Here is a 27,707-nt window from a genome sequence, read left to right as displayed (position 1 = left end):
CTTGGTAAACCCACTAGGTAGTCCGCAGCTCCGGATCAAGCATCAGTCCTACTGAGCCCCATCTGTGGTGGTCTGATGGCTCTTGAAAGCGTGCACCGTACGCACGGGTCTGGTTCTGGTCGAGCAAGGATAGCTCGCCGTCCGCAGGCTAGCAACATCTTTGTTAAGAGTTGAAACTGGAGCCACGCAAGCGCACACTAATTACACACGCTTAAATTAATTTAATTTAACATTTACATATTCAAAACTATCGGACGCCGCACACGTTGTTTTGCCCTTTTTTAACGCAAAAACTTTCTCCTGTCAGTTAAAAAACTCAACAAAAGAATTAACGAATTCAACAACATATTTAGTACTTTTATTTTTATATAAAACAGATAGACGAAACAGTGTGCCGTTGTTTTTTAAATAGATTTCACAATGCCTTTGTCGGAATTTTCACAAAGGATTTTCGTTTTGGGTTTCAAGTTCTCAACTTCTATTGTTTTAAATAAAACCACATTCCACTATTTTTTTTTTATAAAGGTAGAGAAGAAATACGTTTAATATTCCCAGTTTTTTTTAACAACAGTTTTTTGTGTACACGAACTTGTATGTTTGTAATCGCACCCACGATACAGGAGAAAATCCTAGCGTGGGGAATTAAAAAAAAGAAATTTACGTGTAGAAAAACCTTGCACAAATGGGCAGGCTCGAGCGGCTTAATATCGCAGTCTCACAAAAAACCGCGTGAAACGCTTGCGTCGTTTTACATTTCCCAATTCCCCCCTTCCCAATCTTCTCCATCCCCGATTCCCGAACAACAACCCTTAAATTCCTAAATCCCAAAAAGCCGGCAACGCACTTGTAACACCTCTGGTGTTTCAAATGTCCATGGGCGGCGGCGATTGCTTACCATCAGGTAATACGTCTGCTCGATAAAAAAAAAAAACATTATAATTATCCAACTCTGCCTACCACTTCAGGGACTAAGCGGCGTGATTTATATGTTTATGGTAAAATATTCTCTTTAACGTTGTAACGGACATTCAGACATGGGTAGGGAACCTGCATATCATACATATTTATTCCATTTGGGTATCAAAGTCGCTTCCATTGTCCACCCGAATATATCTCTTTCGGTATCTATCTAGTAAATACAAATGTAGCGCCAATTCTGTTTACTACGCATTACTTATGAGCAACGGCACAAAATTAATTGGAACCTAATTTTAATCGCTTATAATTTGTGCTACATTCAAAAGTATTGAAACCGACTATATAGGCAGGTAAAGGGTAAATAATAATAATAACTTTACTTTATTTCAACTTATTCTACTTTTACTTGCCCTTTTTTTGAGGGGCGAAAATCATCCAATGTCTTCTTCCACCTTGAGCAAGGCGAGAGGGAGTATTGGACTCTTACTGAGAGGTTCTATCTTTGACCTATAATATGTATGTTTATTTGTGCGCGATTTTTTTCGCGTTTGGCTGAACTGATTTTGATGCGGTTTTCAGCATAGTATTTTGCAGACTTTTTTTTAGGGGCGAAAATCATCCAATGACTTCTCCCGTCTTGGGCGAAGCGAGAGGGAGTGTCTGACTATTACTGACTGAAAAGCATCCCGTTAGGCAATCCGCAGCTCTGGACCTTACCCTACCTTTCTCTTACTCAACCTTACCCAAGCCCATACCGCCTTACCCTAACCTACCACACTTTACCCAAGTCAAAAACAAATCTAATGCTAAAATACCACTTACTAAAATAGCATTTTACTTAACTTACGTAGCGTAACGTATATGTCCTATCGGAAAACAATTAATAATCCTCTGGTAAGAAACTCTACAATAATTTGTCTACGTCCTTTCTGCTGTTCCAAAAGGCAATTAATCTTTCTTAACATAACTCAAATTAAGTTGAGCACAACTGTTTATTTCGTAATATTGTGCTTAGTATTCCATGAAGGGGTAAGTAGAGATGCAAGGTAATAGGAAAAGTAACCTTTTAAAATATTTTTATGCTCCATTGACAAAGACTCAATATAGTGAAGCGTCACATCTTTTAATATGCGAAATATCATTCTGCTTTTGATAAAGACACATAAACAAAACGTCGCATCTATTGATATGCGAAGTAGTATTATTCCAAATTACTAGAGCACTATTATCCCCAATTCCTAGACCCTTATTATTCCAAATTCCTATAGTGCTATTATTCCAAATTCCTAGATCACTATTATTTCAAATTCCTAGAGCACTATTTCCCACCTCGTATTACTGCAGTAACGTAATTTACTTTGCGCGAACCGTAATTTGATGACACATAATAAATGACAGATGGCAGAAATCACACATAGACGATCCACGAACAAATCGACAGATGACGATAGGTATAAATCCTACATCGCACATGACTGTGAAGTTTACAATACATGCGAATAAACATAAATAGAAATTCCCATCGAACTTCGGCTGGGCAAATAGCCCGCTAGGGGCAATCACAGTCAAGAAAAGTATGATCGGAGGATCCTACTTTTCTAAGGGAACTTTATTCTCTGTTCAGTAAAATTGTACCTGACATTCTTTACTCAGCAGCCACATCTGCGATCTCTTAACCAACGAAAGCAGTCTATCAGGTAATCGAGCGAAAAACAAATACGTATTCCAACCGACTTTTCAAGGAACTCTTAATAACGAAACTCCATAATTTCCAATACTTTTTGTTGCTTATAAAGCCAATTAATCATTCTTGATACGTCTTAAATGAACTCGAACGAAACGGTTTCATTATGCCAAATTTTGTAGAAGAAAGTTTTTAATTTACGCCAACTTTACCCTCTTGGGTAACACCTAACTTTGTTTTTGACTTAAACTTTACGAACATGACACCATTCAAAATTATTCAGTTCAAAGTTTAAAAATAGTTTAGATATTACAGTTTTTTTTATTGTCTCTGAACTCTTTGTCAAGTAACAGGTGCTATTTTTTTATTTTATTGTACGTACCTAATATCATTAATTCTTCTCTCTTCAATTCTAGGAAAATTTTAATTGACTAACCACGAAGACCCAATCATTAATCATTTTAAAATAAAAAATTGAACAATATGAAATATTATAAAACTTTTTAAAACTCAAAATAAACTAAAACAAAGAAAATAATAAAATACTAAAATTCCCTTCACTAGGCATTAAAGTTTTCAATCGCACAGTCACTAGGGAAAATTCCCAGAAGACTGGCCAAATTGCTACGTTGAATGATAATGCCTATTTTCAGCCCAAAGAAATAGCCAGCCTTCTAGTCACACACAGAATCGATAAGCTTCGTTAAAAACAGACAAACTATAGTATAATCTAATTTTATTGTTCAAAGCATCCATCTCTTTCTCTCATTACCTGTTAGAGTAAGATAACGCTACCCTACCAATAGTTTCTAGGAGACAGGAAAATTAAGAGTTTTGTTTGACTAGGAAATGTATACCCTCATCAATTCGGACTAGGCACGCTCAATATTAGCTCAAAGGACCGGTAATGTTTGATTGGGTAAGAATTAACTACTCAACATGGTTTATTCTCTGAACTACGAAAGTGGAGATGTTACTAATACATTCCGATCATTTCTGGTTTATGTAATAATAAGCCTCTTATCCTGAACTGCTTTCTTTTGTAATATTGTTGTCTCTATAGTTATAAAATATATTATAACCTGGCACATGGCAACTTTAATTCTAATTCTAAGCAACCTTTCTCCATTTTTTCTGGTTATTACCCGTAAACTCGTTGTGGTGGTCATTTAAGACGCCTGTTTTTTCGCCGGGAACTAACCTACCAACGGCAAGTACCAACGAGAGTTTCTGAGTTATATGTACTTTTTAAGATTATTTAGAGACCACTGACTTTTTTTTACGAACGAACCACTTAAGACTAGTAACCCCACCACCTACCCATCAATGGTAACTAACATACAACAATACTATTCTCGATAGTAAACATGTTTTGTCAACCCACACTTCGTCACGCAAAATTAGTCGCTACATCACAAGGATTAAGGTCGATAAAAACTTTAATCTAGTTTATAGATAATTTTCTATTATTTTCCCATAGACCAGCTTACAGATAAGTGCAGGTATTAATTAAATAGATAGTAGGTATTTTGTTTTTATTATACAAGTAATATGAACGGCGTATCTACTGGCCTTTAAAATTCCGACTTTGATAAAAAATCGATACGTTATTAATAGAGGATTATCCGTTGTATAAAATTATATTTTAGCTTTCTACCCGAAGCGAGTTTATACGTATATCCTATTTCGTAATACCACCTACGTGCATGGAAAATATCTAGATCATTGGTTAGGTTTTATTTTATAAACAGGAATAGCAAACTTTTGTAAGGTATACAAAGTAGTATACGTATACGTAACACATTACCAAAATGTATTTTTTTAACGTTACACCACATAGATTGTTTTTTTCTGTATCGTGGGCGTGTTTACAAACATACAAGTTCACATGCAAATGACACCCAGACTTGGAACAACTATTTGAGGATCACACAAAAAGTTACTCCGAGCAGGAATCCAACCCGCTGCACGTTATACGGCAGTCAGTTGCCCAGTCGCTGCGCCAACCGTGCAATCACTCAAATTTGGGTGTAATAAAATAAAATTATAGGTCTACAATGGAAGGTTCAAACAAACAGAAAAAAAAATAGAATGTAAGTAATTTAAATAACAACTGGTAATTGTTGTGCAAACAAAAAAAAATGGTAAATAAACTACATTACTTAGTTTAAAAAAATCAATATACTTACTGAAAGACAAAGCCAACGCCCAAATAATAAGTATGGCGGTCTTGGCGCGCCCCGTGGTGGACTTGAACTTGAGCGGGAAGCAGATGGCGTACCAGCGGTCCACCGAGATGAAGGTCAGCGTCAGCACCGATACCGTCACCGATACCGACTGGAACAATGGAGAAAACCTTAATTTAATTACCTTAATATACAACGTGTAACAAAAAGGGGGTATACATATCAATTGCACGGCTTCTAGATAACATAACAAACGATACGGGGGTTTTTTAAACTCATGTTTTCATGGTACCAAGTTATTAATTTTTCAAATCGCGCCGCCGCGGGAATCAAAATTGGGTAGACAGGTACTAGGCGATCAGATTGACAGAAGAAATGTTCCGTAGTATTCGCGAGTGATCCCTGTGGTGTTGTGACATGTTTGTATGATTAGAAATCAAGGACCATGCGAAATGAAGTATTTTGGTACAATTTTTTTTAAACGTATTATAAACTGAAACTTCGTCTAAAGATTCTATTCAACCTGTATTCACCAGCGCTTCTTGATGTAAATGGGTATTTTGTTACACGCTGTATATTAATACCACAGGACATAGGACCCAGTAGGGCTGATGCCTGATCCGGAGCTGCGGACTACCTAGCGGGTTTACTGGGGCTCCGGCTCGACAAGCAGGAGTAGGAACGGGGTGGTTTTTAGTCAGTAAGATTCCCTCTCGCCTCGCCCAGGACGGGAGAAGTCATTGGATGATTAAAAATTAAAACCAACCAATTCCTACACCTGCTTTTCAACCCGAAGTCCCGTTACCCGCTTGGCAGTCTGCAGGCTTCACATCGGAGTTTATTTTCAGACTTTTTTTTTTTTTTTTTTTTTGAGGGGGGAAAATCATCCAATGACTTTTCTCGCCTTGGGCGAGGCGAGAGGGAGTGTCAGACTCTTACTGACTAAAAACCACCCCGTTCCTTCTCCTGCCTTTCGAGCCGGAGCCCCGGTAAACCCGCTAGGTTGTCCGCAGCTCCGGATTAGGCATCAGCCCTACTGGGCCCCATCTGTGGTGGTCTGATGGCTCTTTGAGGCGCGCGCGGAACGCGACGCGCCGCACGCACGGGTTTATTTTCAGACTTAGGATAAGGTTTTGGGGAAGTGATAAAGAAAATTAAATTTTATTGTCTATTTAGTAATTAGTGATGATTAATATATACATATTATATTTTATATCTATTTAAAGTGAAACACACTGTACTGATATTAACGAGTATCTACTTGTCGAAAAGAAGTAGCGGTTGTTTGTTTGCTAATTTTTGTTTTAACTTTCTCAGAAAAAAAAAATACCACGTAATTTTCCTATGGCATTTCGATGAAACCACTTTTTAAAAAGTAAAGCATTGTGATATATATTTTTTGGAAATCATCGGTTAAGAGGTAAATATAAAAAGGTTGTATGAAAAGCTTTCAGATGCTTTTTGGCTGAAAACCTTTTGTAACTAAATGACTTTTCAGAATATTTCAAAATTAATTAATTAACTTTTTGTAGAATTCCGTATTTTCAATGTTTGTTTTTTTGTGTACAAAATCAAGCAGTCGTAAAGGCTATTCATTTTATTTTTTATAAAAATAATACAAACAAGTGACTTGCCTATAATTGAATAAGATGTTCAAAAAATCTTTAGAAAAATCTAAAGAAACGCCCAGTTAAGTCTTTCACTGCCAATAGAAAACTGTTGAAGGCAAATCCTCCGCTAACGTCGGTCACCGGTGACCGGCGGCGTTCAATGTGTTAATATAGATATTTGTTATGTTTTTGTTTATATGTTAGTTCGTAGTATTACCTATAGGTCTAAATAAATGTCTAGTTGTTCTATGCCCTATTTTTCTACCAGTCACAGAAGAGACTGTACAACTGAGAGAAGTCCAGTCGCCAAGCACTATGGAGATTTGTGTCTCTATTTGACAAATGTGTAGACCCTTATGATAGCTGCTAGAAGATGAGGAGTGGTCACGAATATATTCTACTAGCTACTCTGCTCAACCTGCTCAACTACTATTGATCAAAGTGTGATTGAGCCTTCCTCAATAATTGGACTATCCAACACAAAAATAATTATTCAAAACGAACCATTATTTCGGTAATGTAGCGTGTTCAAACAAACAAACTCTTAAGATTTATATAAAAAGTATATAGATTAAAGATTGATTTATATACAAAGAATTCCTTATTTACAGAGCGACAGACAGAGTATCGAATGATACTCTATTAGTTCTACGGAAAAGTTCCTTTTTGCTATCACGTTTACTTTCCCATGACCTTTCCTTGATTAGGTTGTCGTCAGGACAAAGTATGATGCGGGTGCTTTTCCACCAGAGATGTGCTATGCTACTTTGATATGGATGCGTTTATTCAAATGATTATGATTGGTAGAAGCCACTCACTCACACTCAGCTAGGCTATGTTTTTAATTATAGAAAGATACGTGTTATAATGTGTGTTACGACGCAATGGATGTGTGCTATTGATGGCTTCTCTACAATCGATACATCGCATCTTATTCGCATAGCTACATAACTTAGTATCAGTGGAAACGGTCACATAGTTTCACAGCTTTGTTGTCACGTTTTCATAGCATAGCTACATAGCAGATCTCTGGGAGAAAACCACACTAAATGTAATACTCGATCGCCAATTATATAATGGATCCTAAGTAATCAGAAACGAGTCTAGCGATGTACCAGGTGTTTAAGTAAGTGATTAGGACACTGTTAAGAAAATAAATATAATAGTAATTGCTTCAGTACCCTTCAGTAACTTCGCCGTAGACGGTCCCAAGCCCGTTTGAGAAAGGAGGAGGGCTGACTGAGAGCAGACCAAACCAGTCGTAAGAGGTCAACGCCGAACATCGGGCGGCGGTTAATTAGCCCTTTAAGAACAAACTGACGGTGATAGGAAATGATTACTGTCGTCCGCTACTCTATGGTAATACATAGAATCGGAGGCATTGGCTTCATCGCCCGTGCTGCGAGGTAGAAAACCTCACTAAAACAATCACCTCAATCCTACGGTGGGACACGCGCCAAGAGGATGCATGGCTGAGAGTTTCAGTCTTTAGCGCCAACCTTGGTGAACCAGGCGAACACCATTGTATATAGCCTTCTCTCAGGAATTGGCGTCACCCTGGGAGTGACTACTTCATCGACCATACTCGTGGGAACCAAAATGGAAAACTACATCAACAAACCCCAAAAAAACTACACGCAACAACTGCTCAACAAAGAGCTTTTCCAAGGAAGACCTAGATCGTTTTCCTTCAGCGGCTGCTCCAGCAACGTTGCTCAACCTCAACATGTTGAGTCTCCCGGTGAACTGCCTAGATCAAGCGGTTCAACGGAAAATCAGCTGGATAATCACCCACAACAACAAAAAGATGAACAGCCTAGTAACCAATGGCAGCAAGATAGGGTACCAAATAAGAAACGAAAACTACACGGTAGCCCAACTGAAAGCGCAAGTAAAAAAACGAACTTACATCAAGTAAACTACAAAGTTCCTGTTCAGAACCAATTCGACGTCCTCAGCGAAGAAATTCCTGAAACCACCAATAAAGAATACATCCCGAAACCGGAACCTATCTTCGTAACCGGAGTAGTCAACATAACACCACTAAGGGAACTTATAGTCAAAGTTGTGGCCATTGAAAAATTTACTATGACTACACTAAGATCAGGACATATTATAAAGCTAATGCCCGTTGACATTGATTCGTATAAAACAATTAGAGATAACCTAATTTTAAATAACATTAACCACTACACCTACAAACTTAAAAGTGAAAGGGCGTACAGAGTAGTCATCAGAGGCTTACATGCGACAGAAAGTACCGACATAATTAAAGAAGAGCTACAAGCCAAAGGTCACCTCGTTCGTCAAATAGTCAACGTATTACATAGAGTAACCAAAGAAAAACTGCCCCTCTATTTTATAGACCTAGAACCACATATTAACAACAAAGACGTCTTCAATATAAAATATATCAACAATGTTAAAGTAACTATCGAAGCGCCTTATAAGAAGAAAGAAGTACTACAGTGTAAGAGATGTCAAAGATTCGGACACTCAAAAAATCAATGTTTTAGACCCTTCCGATGTGTCAAATGTGGAAATGATCACCCTACAAACACATGTACAAAAACACCGGACACAGAAGCAGCGTGCGCTAATTGTCAGGGTAAACATCCGGCGAGTTACAAAGGTTGTATGAAATATAAGCAGTACAAAGAAAAAATCTTAAAACTTAAGCCTACCCAACAGCCTAAAGATGTCCATGTGACATCACACCTAAAACATAGCACTAACGTAACAAATCAACACCTTACACAGGACAAATCAGAGAGTAACAAATCAACACCATACACAGTACCCACCTATGCCAACGTGCTGAAAAAAAGACGCGACGATCCTCCCCAACCAAGCAATCCTGAATTGGATGCGAGCCAACAGAACATAACAAATTTACTTGACACAATGTTCGATAGATTTCAAGCAATCATGAAAAACATGATGGACAGCATGATTGATCAGATGATCAAGCTAATCACCCGACTTACAACACAGAGGGACTAAATACTCGTATCATTACCTGGAATGCTAATGGGCTAACTGACCGACGGAAAGAGCTTGAGTTATTCATGAACACTGAGAACATTGATATCGCCCTGATATCCGAAACAAGATTTACGCCCAGAACACATGTTACATTTCATAATTATACGATTTATAGAACTGATCATCCTTCAGGAAACACTCATGGTGGGGCAGCAGTGATCCTGAAAAACAGCATAAAGCATTATCCTCTCGAACCATACACTTCAGAAAAACTACAAGCAACGTCCATTAAAATATTCCATAGGAACTCAGAGACAACGTTTACTGCAATTTATTGCCCACCACGGTTCAAAATCGAGACAAATGAATTCAAGGAATTTTTCAACAAACTAGGTCCAACTTTTGTCTGTGGAGGCGACTGGAACTCCAAGCACACCTTCTGGGGATCAAGACTGATGAACCCTAGAGGTAGACAGTTGTATAAAGCCACTATTGATCTCAATCTTCAATGCATTTCGCACGGAGAACCAACATATTGGCCAACAGACCAAAACAAAATACCAGATTTGTTGGATTTTTTCATTTCAAAAAACATTGGACATGACTATATGAAAGTTGAGAAATGTGAAGACCTGTCATCAGATCATACTCCAGTCATACTAAACATTTATAAGAAAGCAATTTTTCTCAAGTCAACATCTAACAAAATCTACAACAAATACACAAACTGGGACCAATACAGAGAAATCATATGCAACAGCCTTGACCTAAGGGTTTGCCTAAAAACAAACGACGACATCGAATCTGGCATTGAAAAGTTTAATTGTATTGTACATGAGGCGGCTGTTAGTTCAACGCCTAAAAACAGAAAAACAAGTGCTAAACAAAATGAATACCCAAAAAATATAACTGCTAAGGTTAAGGAACGACGCTACCTAAGAAGACAATGGCACAGGACCAGATACCCTACCGACAAAGCTAAGTTAAACAGGGCAACAAAGGAATTGACAAATATGATAAAAGAGCACGAAAATCAGAACGTCCAAGCTTACCTATCCCAACTTACCGCCCATAAAGATACCAATTACTCACTATGGCGTGCAACCAAAAATCTCAAGCGGCCAAAAGTTCACATCCCACCTCTGAGAAGACAGGATAGAAGTTGGGCTAGAACTGATGACGAAAAGGCTACGGCTTTTGCCGAACACCTAGAAAAGGTATTTACACCACTGCCTTCCTCCAGTCCAGACAATGACAACGACATATCGGAATACTTACAGTCGCCGAACCAACTGTCACCCCCATTGAAAGCAGTCACTCCTGCCGAAATACGCCGAGAGATAAAATCACTGCCGGCTAATAAAACTCCGGGATATGATAAATTGGACTCAGCGCTACTAATCAACCTTCCGAAAAAGGGTATCGTGTTTATTGTCATGCTCTTCAACTCATGCTTGAGACTTTCCCATTACCCGCTTCAGTGGAAACTTGCTCAAGTAGTCATGATCCTCAAACCAGGAAAGCAGCCAGAAGAAGTTTCATCTTACAGACCAATCAGTCTCCTCCCACTGGTTGGAAAATTGTTTGAAAAAATCATACTGAGCAGAATGCAATCACATCTGAACACAATTCTTCCTGAACACCAATTTGGATTTAGACAGAAACATGGAACTATTGAGCAGGTCCATAGGTTGGTAGATACCATCAGCCAGGCACTGGAAGAGAAAAAGTATTGCTCGGCGGTATTTCTAGACATAAGCCAGGCTTTTGACAGAGTCTGGCATGATGGCCTCCTGTTCAAAATCAAAAAACACCTGCCTCATTCCTTCTTCTTAATACTGAAAAGCTACCTTGATAAAAGATGCTATGAAGTCAAAATGAATACCGTTACTTCTGATCTATTCGAAATCAGGTCCGGGGTACCACAGGGGAGTATCTTGGGGCCCGTATTATATCTTATATACACCGCCGACATCCCCATCGATGACAAAACATCTATCGCCACGTATGCTGATGATACTGCTATAATGTGTGTAAACCCCAACCCAGCAATTGCTTCGGCAAATCTTCAAAAACATATTTTTGAGATAGAGGAATGGCTTAAGATATGGAGAATAAAAGCCAATCAAAGCAAATCAGTGCACGTCACTTTCACTCTAAGAAGAGGCGACTGTCCACCAATAACATTGAACGGAGATCAAATTCCACACGATACTACTGCAAAATACTTAGGTATGCATCTCGATAGGAGACTGACTTGGCAGAAACATATTTGGAACAAAAGGAAGGCATTAGACGCAAGATATCGCTCCATGCACTGGCTGATTGGTAAAAAATCTCAATTAACCAATGAAAGCAAAATAACAGTCTACAAAACTATCTTGAAGCCAATTTGGACATACGGCATAGAACTTTGGGGAACATCAAGTAACAGTAACATAGAGATCCTAGAAAGATTTCAGACCAAAACTATGAGAGCTATGTTCAACATACCAAAATGCATCCACAATAAATACATCCTGCATGACTTGAGACTCAACACCGTGAAACAAGAAATCGCTGCGCGTAGCTCAAAGTATCAGCAAAAATTAACTGGGCACGTTAACGCTCTTGCAGCCAAATTGACGGGTACAGGGAGTACTATTTTCACAAGACTGAGAAGGAACAGTGTTCCAAATCTCATGAAGCGATTTGCCAAAGAATAGAGAGAGTGATCATTGGACAACTCACTCGGCCTGAAGCAACTTATTTATAAATCAGACATGGCTCAGACAAATAAACAGCTAAATGTCCATGGCAGATTGCTGTGTTATGCGGGATACAAAAAAAAAAAAAAAAAAAAAAAAGTACCCTTCAGGGAATGTAATATAAATACAAAAACATTAGTGTTGGTAACAAAGAGTTTCCTAAGAAAAAGAGGATCCTCCGACCAGGCGAGGTGATCATGTCTGGCGGGATTTCTGCCCCTCGTTTGTTCGTGGGGATTTTCCATCCATGTTAATTCGCATGTAAACTTCATATGAGCGATGTAAGATCTTTGTCATCGATCGACTTTGCTCGTCATCTGAATTCTGTCATTTGTCATGTCTCGTTGAGCTTGAATTTGCGTCGCCACAACAATAAAGTATTGGTTTCTTAAAGAAAAAAGCAATTATAAGAAGCGACTGTCTCCAAATTTAATTGAATATTTTCTTTCCAAGACTTTTCGTTTCGGTACTAAGAATCTTGAATATTATGAAAATGACTATAAGCAAAGATTGTGGATTATTGGAAATAGACTTTAAAGACAAAAGGAGATCTCGAAATATTACAATTTACCTTAAATAATCCGAAAAACATTTTGTGTCTACCTTAATGAATTCAAAACTTTGTTACAATCTATTGTTTCGAAATCATCTTCTAAGGATTTATTCTATTAATCAACGAACAAAATAACGTTCCAACGACTCGTTCCATTTCAAATTTCCTCAAAATATTAATAAACCTTCTACGACAGAATCAATTTATCGAGAATTTCGGGATTCTGGGATGTTGGGATTCCAGAATTCCGAGATATACCTCGTTCGGTATCTAGGTTCTAAATCAAATGTCACATGCATTTTGATTCAAAGATAATTTTCTATTGCACTAGGTTATAACAAGCCAATTTCTGCTTACTTCTTTATAGTCTTTCTGTGGTTTTCACTAGTAGATAAAGCATACTAAGTTAATTATTATATTATCAGCTTACTCACGTAACTCTCTCTGCTACTCTAATCAGTAGCAGTGCGACAATCGCCGTGTCGTGAGTCGCGGAATGCTGCTCATGGATATGAGCGTCTAGCATGGCTTGAAACTAGTCGAGTTCTTTATCAAACAGTTACGTGTGTAAGCCGATAACTTAATAATTAATTTTGATAAAGCACCTTCTATAACCACACACATAAACTCATACATAAATACACACAAATATACATACATTGCGAGTTAAATTAAAGTTTCTAAAAGAAACACAGCACAGATTATACTTAGACCAAGAACGATCTGTAATGCTTGTAAACAAACTATAAGGGCAAAACTACGCAATACTCTCTCTCTCTCGCTCTATTTTTATAAGAGTGATAAAGACAGCGATATAGTAAAGGGATAAAGAAAAGTGTTATTCGATGCGGCCAAACCTACTTTTACGATTTGTTTACTAATATTTCACATCGATCTTGGTCTAAGAATAGTTATGCAATTGGGTCAATGTTTTGAAGTAACATCACGGTTGTAACAATACGTTTACTAGACTACAACGCTTTTACCGTTAAGGGGTGAAAATCATTCAACGACTTCTTTCACCTTGGACAACCGCAAGAGGTAGTGTCAGTCTTACTGACTAAAAACCACCTCGTTCCTACTCTTGCTTTTCAAGCAGGAGCCTCGGTAAGTCCGCTAGGTAGTCCGCAAATTATATTTATATATTACAATCGCTGTCTGGATATACAGCCTGTTTTTTTATCACCAGCCAATTTTTTCCAAACATTCCATTTTTAATTAAACAAAAGCTTTTTACTAAAAAAATAACCGACTTCACTGAAGCAAATCGGTTAAAAATAAGACTAAAATGGTCAAAAATTAACTTTTATTTCGGAGGTCAGTATTAAATAAAAACTAACAATAATGAGAAAATTCGAAGAAATTCGAAATCAAAGTCAATTTGATCTTTTTTAACCGTCTTTTTCAGGGAAGTAAGTTATTTTGTTTTTATTTTAAAATGGAATCTTTCTATGATAACTAATTCTCAAAAAAAATTGGTTGGTTATAAAAAAAAACAGGCTGTATTCTATGATAGCAAGCCTCAACAACCATTTTTATTAAAATATTGGCTAAGAAATATCCATAGTAGTACAAAAGTAATACAATTTTGGCTCAAACGTGTATGAAAGAGTATCCGTCTCCTTTTTGTACTAAACAGGGTCGCTCAAGAATATTAAAAAATGAGGTATTATAAGGTCAGGTGTCAAGTTTACCTGAAACCTATCCCCACTCGACGAAAATACTCATAATTTTAATGTCAGCTCTGATAATAATTAGAAATATGAGGAGTGTGTCGTTTATTTATTTCAAACACATACCTGGATCCTTTTTCAAATGATATCTACTCATTTGGCTGAAAATGAAAAAAATCTTATTCATAGTAGTGTAGATGATTATTTTTTATTTTAATGTCTGTCTTGTAAATTATTTTAAATGTTTTTCTTTTTCGTACTGAAACAAAAAACTTTGTAATAATATATATTATATCGATTTCAAATATCGTGTGACGTTACTTCTAGGTACATTTTATGCCTAGTTAGTAGCCTAGTATGTTTTTGCTACTACTCCTAATCTTTGATCTGTATTACCTACGAGTAAGTATAGTTATCTTATATAACAAAAGAAAAAATACGTGTCTAATATTTTTTCATTACCTAACTGACGGACTAAGTAGAATTTTAATTTTTATACCTCGGCATCATCCATAATTCTTTATTAGCAAGTTAGAAAAATGTAAAAAGTTGTGACGTTGCTATTTAAGTAAATAAGTAAGTAAGTACCTATTTACGTAGAAATATAAATCACGCATCTTCCAAATTACACGTGCCTACGCAAAACACGGTTTTTAAAAACTTTTCCGGAACAAAAATGCTAAAAATGGAATATTCTCTTTTTTTTCGTAAGAGAAAACATTTACTAAGAAATTGTAACATAGTACTTTTTCTTTACTTTAATGTAATTTATAGGTACTTATCATTTCGAGAACAAATATCTCTTGAGTTCGTAAAATTTTACTCGTAAATAAATTGCCGGAATAAGCCCATTTGTGTACGTCGTCGTACCGTAAGGGCGTTTGTCCACCGCCGCCGGCACCGTCACCTCACTGAGAACGAAATGACGGCGCTACTTCATAGCGGTACATACATTTACAGTACAATACTTAATCGCTTGCCCACCGCACATCCGTCACCCGAGCGCTGTCATCCCGGCCGCCGAAATTGCGAGTAGATCGGCGTGACTGCTAGATTGTCCCCCGAGATTTTGACAGGCTGAAGTACCGGCAATACAAAACACGTATGAACTTTAATTTTATTGTAACTTTCGTGAGACATACTAAATTAATTATTATGTTATCGGCTTACTCACGTAACGGTTTGAAGAGAAACTCGACTAGTTTCAAGCCATTCTAGAGGCTCATATTGATGAGCAGCATTCCGCGACACATGACGCAGCGATTGTCGCACTGGTACTGCAGCCGTTAAACCGTTATGTATGAACTTATCCACACACTACCCTAGCACCGTACACGAGCTCAGTTATTATTTTGTTTGTAACCGGTCGCGGTGGACAAACGATCGCCGTTACGTCATATTAAACTTGGCCCGAAATAAACTCGTTCTCGGTGACGCCGACGGTGGACAAACGCCCTAATAGACGCGTAACATGAAAGTAAAATGAGAACACGTTCAAACACGTTCACTCACGTGACGTACGACGTTAAACGTGCTAGACAAGTTAAGTATCGATAATCGTTACTTCTTAAGAAATTAAACTAATATATAGAGCTGAAGAGTTTGTTTGTTTGTTTGAACGCGGAACTACTGGTCCGATTTGAATAATTATTTTTGTGTTTATTTATTGAGGCTTCGAATATCACACTGTAACCAATAGGAGCTCTCTGTTAGCCAGGATCTCCAGTAGATACAACCATGACACACCGGGACATTAAAGCTGACACTTCCGTTTAATGGATTTTGGATGGAAAAAAAATAAATCAAGAAGAAAGAAAGAGGAGAAGAAAAGAAAACAATAGTTTCCACTTCGCTTTGACGACGATTTACACAGGGGGCAAAATGACTGAAGCCTAAAGGCACAATAAGAGATTGCACAACTGGGAGAAACCCAGTCATGAAACCCAGTCTGGAGTGGTATGAATATACTATTTGACCCACTGTCTATAAAAAATGAAATTCTCACCACTTAATATTAGTCAATTTGCCACAAAGATCCACTTAAACTTCAATGTCAAAGACTACAGGCGTAACACAGAAAGCTGCTACAAAATCACATTAAAATTAGAAAATTTTCAATTGGCTTGCAAACACAAACTCGAAAGTCAATTTTGAGTTAAAACCTTATTCAGTGTTTACTTTGTTACGGTAAAGAGAATATTAAATAATTTGATTTAGGCTTCTTCATAAAAAAATATCAATCTATTTTCTGGTTAGGTAATTTAATTCGTTTTGTCAGCAAAATAGAGTTCAAATTGGCTCTAATGGGTATGAAATTGGAATGAACGTGGTTACATATTGTGTTATTTTCAAAATTCAAACCTCAGAGGATTATTATTTCTGAGGTTTACTAACGTCCAATGTCAATAACTTATTTCTTACAAAACGTGTGAAAATTAAATTATGTCTGGCAAATGAATCTATACATAGGTTATTGAATTATAATTTCAATACCATATTGCCAAACTCCGGATTAAACTGAGAGCCTAGAGTTTATAAGTCATTCATGAAACCACTCGATCAATAAGGTAGCTACAACTGCAAACAGCTACACTACACATTGGCTACGAGTTTGCTACGCCGTAGCAAGGGCTACGAAAACTAAGCTCGGTTACTAGATTAAGAATTCGCTAGTGTCAGACCAATGGACATTTAATTTTTGAGAGCTATACTGAATGTATAAACAGGATAATACACCACATTAACAACATCTACTGAATAGAAAACTGTAGTCCTCGCTACGTAGTCGCTACGACGTAGCTACGCGTGATACTACGCGAGCTACGAATATTTCTCAAATTAATTTATTCATTACAATCATGTGTAAATTAATAAGAACATGGTAATATTATAATATCATAAGGATTTGACTTGGATTATTATACAATTTACATAATACCTGATGTGTTAAGACTATTTTCTATTGAAATTCAGATTACAATACATACATTTGGTTTTCAGTAATGAAATTATGTAACGGTAATTATTAGCCTAAGCCTACACCTATACTAACAAGCGTAGTGTAGGACGCCCTCCAGCTAGGTGGAGTGACGATATCCGCAAGGTGGCTGGTAGTGGTTGGATGCGTAGAGATGATGATGATGATGATGAAGATAAAGAGTAATTAATCCTTTATAAATGTTTTTCCTAGTAGAATACTCAGATAACAATACGTTCATACCTACATACTTTTTTCCATAATATAGAACGTATGTCTATTTACGTTATATATGTGCAACTCTAAATTCCCTTTTTAGGATTAAAACCTGACCTTTATTGGTGATTTTCCAAAGTGGTTAGAAATTTATGGGTTGTTGAGGAATCGGCGATTGGGAAAAGTAGAAAAGGGAATAATTGGTCCCCCGGTAATCCAACTCATACAACGAAACACAAAGCAAGCTTTGTTTCACGTCGGATTTCTGTAAGGCCGTGGTATATTAGCTCTCCCACATTGCATAGCCCTCCCACGCTTAATACTTAATACAAATATAATTTGAAAGCAAAAGTTTTCTTAGAAATAGATTTGTAAAGTGTTAAGTTAGCTTACAAGTGGATTTGATAGGATTACTAAGCATTTGGAGTAATGCTCTTAGCGATAACTCTTGTATTGAATTATGGTCAGTCAAAGAGATTTAAGATTTATCCTCCCGAAAACCGTTAAAAGGTATCATTTAAGGTAACATGTTTAAAATATCAATGGGATACTACGCAGAAATGCTGATATATACAATCTAGCACCCACTTTTTCAATCTTGTTAGAAGCCCTATTTTACTAGGATTTTCTCCTGTGTCGTGAGTGCGCTTACAAACATACAAGGTCACATACACATGACACCCAGTCCCTAATCGAAAATTTGTGGATCACACAGAGTTACTCCGTGCAAGTTTGAATACCAAACTTGCTACACGTTGCGTGGCAGCCTGGTGCCCAACCACCGCGCCAATCGTGCAGTCAATTAGTCCCAGAATTATTTTAACTACCGAATTTCTCAATACCTATTGTTTTGTCTAACACAACAATATAAACTCAAACTCCTTGTAAAATTTTAATTAGCTATTGTAACGACCTTTATTCTTTAAAGGTAAAACCCTTTTGCCAAAATATACAGGGTGACTTTGAATTCGACGTATTCCTCTCGGGAGGTGATAATACAACTAATTTCCTACAAAATTAGCCCTGAGGTCCTTGGGCGGAAAGTGGCTAGTTTCTGAGATATTCAACATTTTTTGGTTTTGGTAAAAAAATCCCGAATTGATTACAAAAACATCAATAAATAAAAAAATACTGGTTGAATTTTAGTAGTTTTAGTTTTAATCAGTTGCCAATACATCAGTTATCATTTATAAATACTAATAATGGCAGAATTATCATTCGTTTTAAAATAGCAAGTAATTTCTTCTCAAATTTTGTTTTATGTCACTAATTTGGACGACAAAAACTGGATTGATTTCAAAAAAAATATATGACACTAAGCGTACAAACTATTAGAAAAACTTCCTTGGTTTATTAGCTACCCAGAAACGTAAAATTATTTACAAAATTCTCAAAAACAAAGGAATTAATTGATGATAAGTATAGTGTAAAGAGAATAGGGCAATTTCAAAAACATCTTTATTTGCAGAATATTGTTCAAAGTATCCTTCCCTACGACGAATACATGCCCGAATATGCTTCCTTATCTCTATGACGGTCATTCTTAGACTGAATATGCGTCTTATTTAGTAATTATCTTCAAATATGTTTTGGAGACGAATTTCGATACACGGCCTATTCCGTCTGTATAAACAAGGGAGTTCATGTAAAAATCAATCGGCCTTAGGTTCTGGTCATTGTACATGCCATGTAGTCATGTAGTGGGACCGCCCTGTCAATCCAACGCCTGAAAACCGATGTATCCAACCACTGCGGCACAGTAGTTCGATAGTGCACTAAACAATCATCGTGTTCGGATAAACTCATAATCTTGTTTCTAAATTCAAATTTAAAATAATGATCCTAGCTCATTCCTTAAAAATTAATCTTAATTCTCACCATTTAAATTGTTGGGTAAAAAGTAGAGCCCAATCAAGTCATTATTAATGATACCCATACAAACATTTGAATCAAAACCGTATCCGTGGACCTGTTAGTTTTGCTTTTTTAGATTTCGTTGACTTTTTTGGGGCTAATAATGGATATGGTGATAGTTCATCCAGCGCAGTATCGAACTACTGTACGGCAATGGTAGGATGTCTCGATTCCCACGTGTTATATTGGCAGGGCGATCGCACTACATGACTACATGGCATGCACAATGACCAGAACCTAAGGCCGGTTGATTTTTACATGAAGTCCCTTGTTCATACAGACGGAATTGGCCGTTTATCGAAATTCTTCTCTGAAACATATTTGAAGATAATGACGAAAAGAGACGCATATTCAGTTCAAGAGTGACCATTATAGAGATAAGGAAGCGTGTTCGGGCATGTACTCGTATTTATCATAGGGGAAGTCACTTTGAACAAAATTTTGCAAATTAAGATGTTTTAGAATTTGCCTTTTTCTCTTTACACTCTACTTATCATCAATTAATTCATTTATTTTTGAGAATTTTGTAAATAATTTTACGTTTCTGGGTAGCTAATAAACCAAGAAAGTTTTTCTAATAGTTTGTACGCTTAGTGTCATATATATTTTTTAAATAAATCCAGTTTTCTATCGACCAAATTAGAGACACAAAACAAAATTTGATAGGAAATTACTTGCTATTTTAAAACGAATGATATTTCTGCTATTATTAGTATTTGTAAATGATGACTGATGTATTGGCAACTGATTAAAACTAAAACTACTAAAATCCAACCAGTATTTTTTTATTTATTGATGTTTTTGTAATTAATTCGGGATTTTTTTACCAAAACCAAAAATGTTGAATATCTCAGAAACTAGCCACTTTCCGCCCAAGGACCTCAGGGCTAATTTTGTAGGAAATTAGTTGTATTATCACCTCCCGAGAGGAATACGTCGAATTCAAAGTCACCCTGTATAATTGTAATAAGAAACAAAAGAGTAACGATTAGACAGACAACATTAATTTGTAACTGCCGTACTCATAGACATTTAATGATTATTCAAACTATTCCTTAATAACGATTTTGTTCCGAAAACAATTGCTTAGGACTGGGTTAAGTAACCACTAAACGACTCTGAGTACAACAATTAGTCTGAAAAATACCTAAAAATGTACTTAACTATAAATAACTCAGTAATAGTATCGTAGAAGGCTCGTCCTTCCTTAAAATAGACTAAGTAATAAATAACAAGAGTTAAAAAGTCAATGTACGATAAATAGGTTTCTACCCACGTTTTCGTGTCTTAAAAGAGTATGATAATAAATATTAAGGTGTAGTATTGGTATGTACTGTATATATATGTTACAGTCAGAGTGATTAAATAGCAATTATTCATAATGACTGGTTATTATAAATAATCGTATAAAAATGCCAAATTCTCTAGACAATGTAATAAATTAATCACTTTATCTGGATATTATTCATAATAGGGAGACCAAGTTCGTCAAAGTAATAATACATGTGTAAATCAAAATGTCACAAGCCTTTTACTTGTAAGAATAAAAATTAATCTTTAAGATCAAAGACTAATTTGTTTTGGCATAAATTTGATTCGCATAACGTTAGTAAGCCTAATAACTTATGTAGGAAATGGTGGTAGAGAACTTGTAGTGTCCTATACATAATTCCGATCAAACTAATTTGCTATAGTTTCTGTAACAATTAAATAATAATGTTGGCTAAAAATTTAATATGCTATGCAACAAAAGTTAGTGACAAAACCGAATTGCTACAAAACCGACTCCACGTAGTCTTGTTTGTCCTACCCCTAGAGTGTAATTTAAAATCGCGTAGGCGCGTAGGAGCGAGGCGGCCCGTGGGCTGAGGAGCAGGAGGCTGCTAGCGAGCCACCGCGGCTGAGGCTGGCCGGCCAAGCCGGCCAACAAGCCAAAGCTGCGGTGGTGAGTGAAAACCGTCTGCGACGATTAGCACGCGTGGGGCCGCCGGAGCCCCGCAGCGCCGGAGCCATGACAGAAACCTAGCCTGCTGCATGCTGCATGTTTGTTTGCATGCTGCTCGTTTTATTACATTATCCAAGTCTTCGAAGATAGTATATAAAATTGCTAGTTAATGTGATTAATTTTGTGTTATTTATCACTTTATCTAAATTGAGTAGATGTTATATATAATTATTAGACAGTATACAATGTGATAGGGGTGGGACTTCTAACCCGTTAAGGCTGAGTACTACATCTAATTTTATCGACAAAAGTCGGGGGTCGAAGGGGTCGAATCCCCTCCCCCTAAAAATTATTGCTATTTTAATATTTTTTTTTACTTTTTTTGATATCAAAGGTTGTATGCGTCGTAGAAACAAAAATAAAACGACAAACGGTAGCTAATAACCTTGGCTAACTAATTCATTACTTTTTTCATATGTTTGATAATGTTTTGGTGAGAAAAAACATCATTTGTGAATTATTTTTACCGAAAAAATCACTATTTTTCAATATTTCAATTAGAGGTTTAACCCCCCATATTATTTTTTTTCTTGATAAAATTAGATGTAGTACTCAGCCTTAACGGGTTAGAAGTCCCACCCCTATCACATTGTATATAATATCAAGATTTATTACTTTGGCTGTAACATATATATCGTATCGTCAAGTATTTTATTCCCGAGAAGGTGAGCTAAGCCTATTGCCATAATATACTGGGCACAATTCCAGACTCCGTGCTACTAGTGAGAAATTTTCGAAAAACCGAAAAAAGCCCAGTAATTCTGTGCCCAACCCGCGAATCAAAACCGAGACCCCTTGTCCGGTAGTGGCACTTGCGATCACTCAACCAATGAGGCAGTCTTTATTCACTATTTATTTAGCATTCGGCAAAATGCATGCATAAAATGCATTCTGAAAATGTCAGCTGTCCATTTCACCATCACTGGAAATGACTCCTTAGGCAATTTACGGGCAAATGAACAACTAAATATCTAAACAGACTTATATCCATTAATTAGATCAATGTAAAATGAACTTAAACCTATGGAATTAAAGCCTCTATTTGTAGTTTCTGCTAATTGCACCGTGTAAATGTCGGTTTTAGTTCTGTGTTCACTCAAACGATGTATTTCTTAACTGTTTTCAGCTTGTGGGAAGAATGTAGTTTCTATATAAAACTTGGAGGTGAACTCGCGTTAGTTCAGTGATAACTAGTGCGACTTTCGAACATGGGGTGTTGGCTTCAATTTTGAGGCTATATATAAGGTGTCCTAAATATTTACGGCTTTAATGGGAGGCAGTGCTGTGTTTTAAGATTTTTTTAAGGGAGAAAATCAACCAATGACTTCTCTTGCCATGGGTGAGACGAGAAGGAGTGTCAGAATCTTACTGACTAAAAACCACCCCGTTTCTACTTCTGTTCTTTGCGCCGAAGCCCCGGTAAACACGCTAGGTAGTCACTTTCAGGCTACGCTTACTATCAGTGCCGATAAAAGCTTTGTTGTAAAATCAGACCGAGACTGATTAAATATTCACGTAATGTCAAAAAAATGCCTCAAGGTCATCAATTTCTACCTCATTACCTCAAAACGTATATTAATCATATACCTGTATTACCAAAAAGACGATTAAAAACTTTAAAATAACTTCAAATAACATTACTAAGCAAATATAATTCCTCTCACCTGGAAATACAGTAGCATTTTGCACAGCACGTCTCCCAGGAACCAGGTTTCAGTGACATCCCACAGTACGGTGGCAGGCAAACAAAAGAGAATCACCATGAAATCTGCCACAGCCAAGTTCACAATGAAATAGTTTGTCACAGTCCTCATACTATGATTCCTATAAACAGCTACGCACACTAGAGCGTTCCCCACCAATCCCGTGATAAATACCAAAGTGTGCGTGCCAATCAGGACCCACTCGTACGTATGTGGGTAGATGTAGTCATTCAACATTGTGATGTATTCTTCTCGGGATAAGTTACAAAATTCCTTTTGTCCTACACATTCTTCTGTTATGTTCTCTAGTGGCGTTACTTCTGTAGTTGTAATATTCTCTATTGCGTCTGATCTTTTGTGTCTTTTTTCATTCTTGTTATATTTGAGATCTATACTCGCCTCTTCATCGTATTTGTCTGCGCCAATCGTTTCTATTCTAGCTATGAGAACAATGCTAACAAGCAAAATCGTAATTTTATTTACGAAATACATTTTTTCTACTTATTTTCTTGTTTTATCTTGTTTCATTCCCGATCTGGAAACAAAAGAAACACATATTGTAGAAATACAAACACAGGCAGAGGTGTCGCTACACAATGTACATTCAATTTTCACTATTTGTGTTATATTGCCATATATTGGGCACAATTTCAGACTCCGTGCTACTACTGAGTCAAAAAACCGAAAAAAACCCAGTAATACTTTGCCCGACCCGGAAATCGAACCCGAGACCCGTTGTCCCGCAGTCGCACTTGCGACCACTCTACCAACAAGGCAGTCATTAGAGAAATACATCTGGATAAATAAAGAAAGAAAAAAGTTCTGTGATTTCTTTCGTGAACACGAACGTAGAAAGTTGGTGAAATAAAAGTGTGTTCTAATGTTCTATAAATAGAATTGAATTTTCCAGCTAACGGGAAAATGAATCTCGACATATCGTGTTACTGACATTCTGTGGTATTGACAAGTTTATAATACATTCAAGGTCTTTGTTCGCGACGAGCAGATAGTTTAGAAATACAGTGAAATAGTAAAATCAATAGTTGTATATACTGACCGCCTAGTGGAATAGTGTTTTATTTAATTTTAGAGACTTAGAGACAATCGTTTAAAACGTCATTAAAATGGTCGTTGTGATTAGTTAGCTGTAAACCATAGATATTTAGTGACAATTTGTAATGTCTCTGGTTCATATCATCATCATCATCATCATCAGCCAAGAGACGTCCACTGCTGAACAAAATGCGGTGTAGATTTGCTTTGTCTTTCAAAAGTGTCTTCCTGGTCTATTTTAAATAAATAATTTTGACCTTTAACTTGGACTTTGATTTTACTGAAGATATTGTAAAATAATATACAGTTTTTGTTGATTTCGTTTATGATGCCCAGAGTCAAAGAGCCTCCTCTTAACCTGGCATCAATGTGTCTTTTCCAAGTTTCGAATTGACATTATTACGAGACTATCACATATCATACACAAACAACTTTGAACTGAGTTTAAAAAATCATCATATTTTAGGTCATCAAAATTTCGAACCGAAATAAATGTTTGATTATTTACCTGTCTTACTTTAGACTTTGTGAAGTGTTTTAGAGTTTTCTATTTTATTTTTACATGAAATTTTGATGAACTAATAGCAAAAAGTAAAAGCATATAGTTTGAAGGGGTTATTTTAAGAATTCTGAAAGTTCTTTATAATATTTATAGTGGGTATAAAATGGGTAGATGACTATTTTTTTAGTATCCGTCTTGCGGATTATTTTAAAACAAATACTTTCGACGATATATCGATTTGAAATATCGCGTGAGGTCACATCTAGGTGCACTTTAAACGTAGAAATTACGTTTTTTCTCTCCTAAACTTTGATTCGTTTTATCTAAGTATTGTTATCTTATATGACAAAATAAAAAAAAAAAACGTGTCTGATATTTTTTCATTACAGACGGATTAAATAGATTTTAAATTTTCATACCCCGTCATCATCTCTATCACAGAACAGAGAAATACCATAGAAAGCGCATACCGCTTGTGTTAGTATCAAAACCAGAGTGGCAGTGATCCCTATTATATTGACTGAGCCTCTATTAAGTTTCGAATAGTAATAATTATCAATTAAACCATACATAGGTGTTGTACATGAATATTGAAATACTGAGCTAAACTAAATTTGCAGTAAATTGTGAACTTTGTTATCGTGTATACCATTAATGTCCCTTTCAGAACTAATCCATTAAATTAATATCACACATTGTAATACACATGAATGGACAAAATTGATCAATTTGGTATAATTGTCTTGTTTCAGAATGTTTATTGTTAATTGTTAAAATTGGAGTGTCTGTTTTTAATATTGAAATTAGCGCTTTTTATTATCATTTATATCATAATTATATCATCATCATCATCATCATCAGCCTATAAGTGACCACTGCTAACCAAAGCCTCTTCACACATGGAGAAGGTTTGAACATTAATCATTACGCTTGCTCAATGCAATTTCTGGTTGGCAATTTCAATCTTATAATTAGAAATTATAAGCCCAGGTTTCCTCACGCTGTTTTCCTTCACCGTTTGTCAGTGGTATCTACATAATTGTAGAAAGTACATAATACAACTCAGAAAAAGTCACATCGGTACTTGCCATTGGAAGGTTTCGAACCCGCACTCTCGGGTATGGGAAGTGTGCGTCTTAAATCTCCGAGTCACCACGATACATACACCAAAATATTACTTTTTTACAATTTTGCTTTATATCTTGTTTTACAAACAAACACTACAATTTTCTTTTTCGAGATAGATTTTACATCAAATGAATCCATTCCAACAAGATACAAACAAAATATCACAAAAGTAATACTTTTACCCCATCGTAACTTAAAATAAACAATACTAGCTTCTGCCCGCGACTTCGTCCGCGGAAAATTAAAAAGTTTAGGTTGTACTACCAATAACATTTAGGGGGATGAAAAATAGATGTTGGCCGATTCTCATAGATACCATACACATAGATAGTTATTTTAGGTTAATCTCTACATAGATAGTTATTTTAGGTTAATTGTAGTATGTTATTGTTGCTATTGTATATGTTATATGTTATTATGTAATGTAATTCAGTAGTTTTTACAATAAATAGGTTAGGTAAGGGTTTCTTTATTATTATTATCGTGTTTTGTATTTCTTTTGTATAATTTCTTTTTAGTTCCTTAATTTTATTATGTACACTAGGTTAAGCCTCACTATCGAATTGGGAAAATCCTGTCATAAGAGTGTAGGAAGATTTTTATAATAAATAAATAAGATAATATAAAAGTTAAAATAATCCATTTTAACGGATAAGCCATTTTTGGCGAAATGTAAATAACTAGGGCTGTAGATAGTCATTAAAATGTCATTTTCATTTAAATAGTGATTACATTAAAGCCCCGAGGTATCAAAGTATTTCGCGTTAAAAATTAGAATACTCTTATCAATTTTTTTATTAAAATATTTGTGTTGTGTACTGGCCGTAAAACACGTGGAGATAAAATGGTCGATTTATAATAAAAATCCACACTCGAGCCCTCTGTGTGTCGGCGATAAGCTAACCTAATTTAATTTCGGTTTCGGCAGCATTGATCTTTGTGATTAAATCTAACACACGATAAGGGCCGTGCAAATCGTCCAAAGACCTTTGTTTACAAAATAAACATGTGTAGCTTTGTGGGTGAATGCGGTGTAGTGTAAATATATTGTTATCATTCTATTCTTAGCTGAAGCCGCGGGTAACCTGGCGGGTTACCGGGGCTCCGGCTCAAAGAGTAGGGGTAGGTACGGGGTTAGTTATAGTCAGTAAAAGTCTGACACTCCCTTTCGCCTCACTTAAGGCGGGAGAAGAAATTAGATCATTACCTCCCTCAAAAAAAAATTGCCCTACTGTTCCTGCAAGTGTTGAGCTGTTTTACAAAAATCGGGCGACAGTGCTCTCTGATCATCTTGAGCTGTGGACTATCTAGCGAGTTTACCGGGGCTCCAACTTAAAGTACGAGTAGGAAGGGGGTAGGTTTTAATCAGTAAGTGTCTGACACTCCCTCTCGCCTTGGCCAAGATGGGGGAAATCCTCATGATATTCCCCCATCAAAAAAAATCACTCAACTCTTCCTGCAAGTATCGTATGACCCATCTAAAAGACTAGATGTTGTACAAAGAGAAAGAAAGACAGCAACTCTCTGATAAACTAATCCTTTTAACCTGCAATATCCAAGTCGTCTGGCAAGCTTGGTGGCTAACTCTCTTACGTAGAAGAGATCATACGGTAGTGAGGTTGTTGATGAGTTTTTAATAATGGAGTTACACGTGTTAGTAATAAATTTGCATTACGTGAGGTAAAGCCTCACGTTAGATAAATATAAAGCCAGAGCTCAAAAAAACTCTACTCCCTCGTTGGTCGAGTTGTGGGAAAAGGTCTTACGTTCAATTCCAGATCAGATTTTTCGGCTTTTCGAAAAAAAATCAGTAGTACCACGTGTTAGGAATTAGTCAAGTAAGCCATATATTT

General features: G+C 36.4%; 1 protein-coding gene across 2 annotated transcripts in view; it reads right to left on the bottom strand.

The window, feature by feature from the left end:
* Positions 1–27,707, bottom strand: part of LOC118277097 (orexin/Hypocretin receptor type 1) — a 154,105-nt gene that overhangs the window by 54,325 nt on the left and 72,073 nt on the right. The window contains exons 2-3 of one of the 2 annotated variants that reach the window (XM_050696547.1): positions 23,133–23,706; positions 4,792–4,939 (exon numbers count right to left, since the gene is read on the bottom strand). In XM_050696547.1, coding sequence (XP_050552504.1) covers positions 4,792–4,939; positions 23,133–23,663 — 679 coding nt within the window. In that variant the 5' untranslated portion in view covers positions 23,664–23,706. The remainder of the gene's footprint in view (positions 1–4,791; positions 4,940–23,132; positions 23,707–27,707) is intronic. The other variant, XM_050696548.1, reaches the window with a different exon arrangement.

This window comes from Spodoptera frugiperda, chromosome 10 (genome assembly GCF_023101765.2).
Source record: "Spodoptera frugiperda isolate SF20-4 chromosome 10, AGI-APGP_CSIRO_Sfru_2.0, whole genome shotgun sequence".
NCBI lineage: Eukaryota > Metazoa > Arthropoda > Insecta > Lepidoptera > Noctuidae > Spodoptera > Spodoptera frugiperda.
The sequence above is the reverse complement of the archived record's forward strand: the minus strand, read 5'-3'. Positions and strand labels throughout refer to the sequence as shown.